This window comes from Ananas comosus, linkage group 6 (assembly GCF_001540865.1).
Source record: "Ananas comosus cultivar F153 linkage group 6, ASM154086v1, whole genome shotgun sequence".
Classification (NCBI taxonomy): Eukaryota; Viridiplantae; Streptophyta; class Magnoliopsida; order Poales; family Bromeliaceae; genus Ananas; species Ananas comosus.
In genome coordinates, this window is record NC_033626.1 from 12,768,587 (window position 1) to 12,773,865 (window position 5,279).

The window sequence follows — 5,279 nt, forward strand, 5'->3', positions numbered from 1 at the left end:
CTTCAGAGTGGTCACTTGTCAAATATTCTATGCACCACGTGTTTCGCGTGGAAACAATTTTGCAAAGGCACTTAATTAAAATTTGCATTAAGCTTTTAATTATAACTCATAAACTCAAAGCTCTAGCACGTTGTATTACCATTTCCTTCCTTTCACACAGTTATCATTTTTTTTATCTTGATTAAGAAGGTACAGCGAAATTAACATGTCTCAACCTATCTTGCCAAAAAAATTTCTACATTATTTAAACGCTTTTTTTTTCCCCACAAAATACTTTTAAGATACGAAGATCGCAAGTATGTTATTAACTTTATATGATATTTTTGAATATATATTTATATGAATCGATTAAAAATTTTCACTCTAAATCGTATTTACTTGCTCTAAGACTCTTTTTGAAAACTATATCAATATACTTCCAAAAAAAGTTGGGTGCTTGAATTCTTTTTATTTGAAATGCATTTGTAGGAATTTGAAACTCCTGCCTCTTGTATTGCACTCTTGAGTAGAAAATACAACCCTAAAATTTTTCAATGGTTGTCAGTCAACTTGTGTTAGTTACTTAGTTTATATTAAGGATTAATTGCATACAGATCTCTATAAATATAGTGAAGTACAAATATATTTCTATAAAGTTTATTTTTCATATGTTGTTCTTACAAAAGTTCTAATGTTTTTAAATATGTTCCTGCCGTTAGAATATGTTAGAAAATTTAGTTAACCATAGATTAAATATCTAATTCTGGTTAATTTATGAGATAATTTGATATTTTTATCCCTCTTATATTATACTATTGTGTTTTTTAGAGGGATATAGTAATGATGGCAAAATTAAAACTATAACCAGTTCTCTAATCATAACAAATCAGAGGGACGTATTAGAAAATATTAGAATTTTTATAGAAACAACATATAAAAATTAATTTTTTTAGAGATATATTTATAATTCACTATATTTGTTGGGATCAATATGCATTTAATCCTTATATTAATATCAAGCTTAAACGAACAAAACTGTATTGATTGTAAAATTTAACGGAGTAGATATCTTAACGGTCCCTCTCTCCAACCGTTTAGATCTTTGGATAAGAGTTCAACATTTTGACATGTATATACACTCTACTTTGAAAGAAAAAACAAAAAAAAAAATAGTGGGAACCCACACAAACTTTGAATAGATAATGGACCCTGTCCAACTTCGCATTCAAATGTTTGACTCCTCCCCAACAACCTACGCGATCTTGCGCGTTGAGATTTGACTTGAATCCGCTTGTTGCTTCGTTGACCGGGGACTTCTTTCCATTCAAAAAATGCACCAAAATTAAAAAAAAAAAAATTCCTGCTTAAAAAAGAAAGTTAACAAGAAAAATAGTGTTGTGTTCATTTTTTTTTTCTTTTGAGAGAGAAAGGTAGCATGTTACTCGCTTCGTTTATTTCATTTAGAATTTAGAAATAAACTTAGCTGAAAATGTGAATCAACTAGGGTTCGAATTTGGGTCTCGGATATCAACCACCAAACCCTTTTGCCACTTACGCGAGGGACGGTCAGTTGTTCATATTTGTTATATAGTTAAAAATGTATATACCTCTAATGGTTTAGCTTTTCTACTATGTGATTCAAATTCTAGGGAATTGAACTATTTATTTTTATCTTCTGTAATAAAAGAAGTCTATAGTTACTAACTAAAAATTTTATTTGCCTAATATACAATAACTTGTAAATAATAAACAGTTCACCTGCACATACTTATTGAATTGAATTTGTGCCGAGGAAATAAAAGTGAGTAATATACAATAACTTTTAAACTATTTACTAAATATTTATAAAATATTACTTATTAACTATACACAAAACAAAAAAAAAAAAAAAAACTTGTACATAGAGATGTAGACTTTTAAAATAAGAAAAAAAAGAAAAAAGGGAAAATATATGTCGTAAAAAACAGGGTGTAACATGGTCTCTCCCATCCCCCTATATATATATTTGATTGGGAGCAAATGGAGAGAGCGTGTGTTAATTTTGTTTAGTATTAATCTTCTCTACATTTAGCAAAACCCCTCCAGCGTTAATTTTGTTTAAGTATTAATCCTAAACAAACCCCGTCGACACACTCCAATCCCCTCCCCTCCTCCCCCTTGCCCATCTCCTGCCATTTCGCATCAATGGCGACCTCTCTCCGCTCATTCGCCGCCCAAATCCCAGCGAACCCTCGCGCTCTCCCCAAAGGCGAGGCCTTTACCGGCTCTCACCTCTCCGTCCCCTTCGATTCGAGTACGGAACCAACCCTTCTTCCTCGTCGCTCCATTTTGTTGGATTTGGTGCTCTGTGTTGATCTAACTGGGTTTGTTTTAGGGTTGAGGAGTGGGGGTTTGATTCTTCGGAGCAGGCTTAGTCGATCGGTGGTGGCTCCGAGGGCATCGGTGTCGGTGGTTCCGAACGGGAGCGTTCGTGATGGGATTAAGAAGGATGAGAGGCCGATTATTGTTATTGATAACTATGATAGCTTCACTTACAACTTGTGCCAGGTATTGGATTTTTGAAGGGTTTTGTGTTAATTTCTCTCTCTTTTACCTAATAAAGTTTGTTCCTTTTTTTGTTTTTTGTTTTTTTTTTTGTTGCAAAGGTTACGCTTTGATTATTTTGCATATTTTCCACAATTTTGTTGGGGAAGAGATGTTTTTTATTGTTGCTAATTATATCAAATACAATTTCTGAATTTTAGCTTGTTCTCGTACTCATCTAGGTTATTACGTTCCTTTTTTTTTCCCCTAATTCTTTTCACTGATTTTGAAGCATAAATGAATTGGAAAGAAATGGTAATAATTATCCTGCGGTGTAAGGAAATGGTAACAATGTGAAGGTTCTCAATCGATCATGTAATGAATGCGCCTAAAAACTGAAAATCATGATCCAAGTTTTGAATCCGCCGCAAGGTTTGTGCTGCACTTATAAGGATTCACTCAGTGAAATCCAAGCTTAATTGCTGCCAATATTCAAAGAGATCAAGAGAACTGAAATGATAGAGGCCATGTTGTTTCCAGTCGATACAGCTGGAAGGTCTAAATCAATGAGTCGGATGTTAGTATGACAAATGCTAGAACGATAAGCTTTTCGTGAAACAGCTACATGGATATGGTCCGATGAATTTAGGAAGCCGAAAATTCCTATTGTTGAGATGTTGGATTGTAAATTTAAGTAGGCTATGCTTTTTCAAAGAACTTTATTCATTTTGATTGCACTTAATATGGACCTATAAAAATACCATAGTGTTGCATATGCAGTATTTGGTAGCTGCAGAGATTACATCTGGCTTTCGAGATGTTTAAGATATGATGAAATAAGTTGCTAAATGTTTTGTCCTGTATCTGTGTGCCACGTTATGATTGCTAGCTTATATTTCAAAATATAGCAATAAAGTTGTAACTTAGCTTAAAATTTGACAAATTAATCATTGGATTTCATCTTCACATCATATTTTTCTTTTATTGGCCTCATTTTGAGGAGAATAACAAGTTAAGGATAATAGTGATGAAAATGAGAAGTGATTGTCTTGGCGGAAGAGAATGTGAAATGTGACAAATAAAGATGCAACTAAATTAATTTGGGGGCTACATTGGACAAATTCTAGAATTTTTTTTTATCTGTAGCAGTAAGTAAATTACTGTTTTGTTGCATCGAAAACTGAATACATTTTCTTATTTTTATGCTGTATTTCAGTATATGGGTGAGCTGGGAGCATATTTTGAAGTATATCGTAATGATGAACTAACTGTGGAGGATGTAAAAAGGTATAACTATAACCGGTACTTCGTTTCATTACGCATATCAATTTATCATGAAATTATTGTTTTTTGGGGTATCCGGGGAAGTATGCTGACATATTTTAACTATTTTACTGATTTGCAAATCTATAGGAAGAATCCAAGAGGAATACTTATTTCCCCAGGACCTGGTGAGTGTTTTCTACGAACGTAAGGCTACAATAACATATGCTAAAGTAATTTTTTATTTATTAAACTTCTTGCCTGTATAGGTGCACCTCAAGATTCTGGGATATCATTACAAACTGTTTTAGAACTTGGACCATCAATCCCATTATTTGGAGTTTGCATGGGCTTGCAGTGTATAGGAGAAGCTTTTGGAGGTTAGTTTTGCTTTTGCAGTATATCAGAAAACACTGTTAAATTAGCATGTGATGTTAAGCGAGTTTGCTTCCTTCCCATTTGAATCCGCAGGAAAGATTGTGCGTGCTCCTTCCGGCGTAATGCACGGGAAAAGTTCGCTCGTCTATTACGATGAGAAGAAAGAGCCTAGTTTATTTCATGGTTTGCCCAAGTACGATCATACTTCTTTAGAGCTTTTCCCTACCATTTCGTAGAAAATGTTACTCTTACCTTTTGTACAGATCGTACTCTCGACTAATTGTGCTTGATAAACTGATCCTGTCGCTAACCACTGTATCCTCACGCAGTCCATTTACAGCTGGAAGATATCATAGCCTTGTCATAGAGAACGATACCTTTCCTAGTGATGCTCTAGAGATTACGGCATGGACCGAAGATGGACTTGTAATGGCCGCTCGGCACAAGAAATACAAACATATCCAGGTACAGTCGGTTTCTCAAGTTACTTAACGGTATATTTGATTCTTTTATAGGTAGATATGTGCAACAGCCCTAGTTTACACTTGTTGACTCTCATTTACATGTTGCATTTCAGGGAGTTCAGTTTCACCCCGAGAGCATCATCACCTCAGAAGGCAAAAAGATTGTTCTCAATTTCATTAAGTTTGTCGAGGAACTGGAGTCGAAGACGCAGATGAAAGCGAACCAGATGTAGAATGATGTAAAATTAGTTGTGAATGAAACCATGTCAATTTAATTTTTTTAGCTGCGGGGAGGCAGGCCTGAATAGATGTTCTCTCTCATTTAGCACAAATAATGAAAGAAGATGGTTTTTCCCATGTTGTAGATCATAAATCCTTTTTCTTTTTTCTTTTCTATGCGTGTTTGATGCTATAATAGGATGTTAGAATTGTGGGGGGGTTGATGTTTACAAAGCTAAAATGTTTAGGCCTCTGCCACCTCCAATAACTATACTTTTAATTTTAATTGCTAAAGATAGTTTAAAGCCATTAATAACTTTGACGGAACTACCAGAAAACTGCATAAATTAAAAAAGAGGTGCCTATTAAAAGATTCAGGTCCTTGTTTTGGGCCGATAATGGGCCGGGGCATTCGAACGTGACGGGTGGGCCTAGCCACTTGGGCTTCCCGTT

General features: G+C 34.6%; 1 protein-coding gene across 1 annotated transcript; it reads left to right on the forward strand.

The window, feature by feature from the left end:
* On the forward strand, positions 2,010-4,970 carry LOC109712241 (anthranilate synthase beta subunit 1, chloroplastic-like). Its single transcript, XM_020235700.1, has 8 exons — positions 2,010-2,272; positions 2,354-2,526; positions 3,719-3,789; positions 3,916-3,953; positions 4,035-4,145; positions 4,237-4,336; positions 4,473-4,608; positions 4,721-4,970. Exons 1-8 carry the CDS (start codon positions 2,164-2,166, stop codon positions 4,838-4,840), a joined length of 858 nt encoding a protein of 285 aa, XP_020091289.1. The 5' UTR covers positions 2,010-2,163; the 3' UTR covers positions 4,841-4,970.

Bases quoted from the DNA above. Each gene is read 5' to 3' on its own strand.
- LOC109712241 (XM_020235700.1), top strand. From the start codon at position 2,164: ATGGCGACCTCTCTCCGCTCATTCGCCGCCCAAATCCCAGCGAACCCT. The intron at 3,790-3,915 runs GTATAACTATAA...GCAAATCTATAG, and splicing joins ACTGTGGAGGATGTAAAAAG to GAAGAATCCAAGAGGAATAC. The intron at 4,609-4,720 runs GTACAGTCGGTT...GTTGCATTTCAG, and splicing joins AGAAATACAAACATATCCAG to GGAGTTCAGTTTCACCCCGA.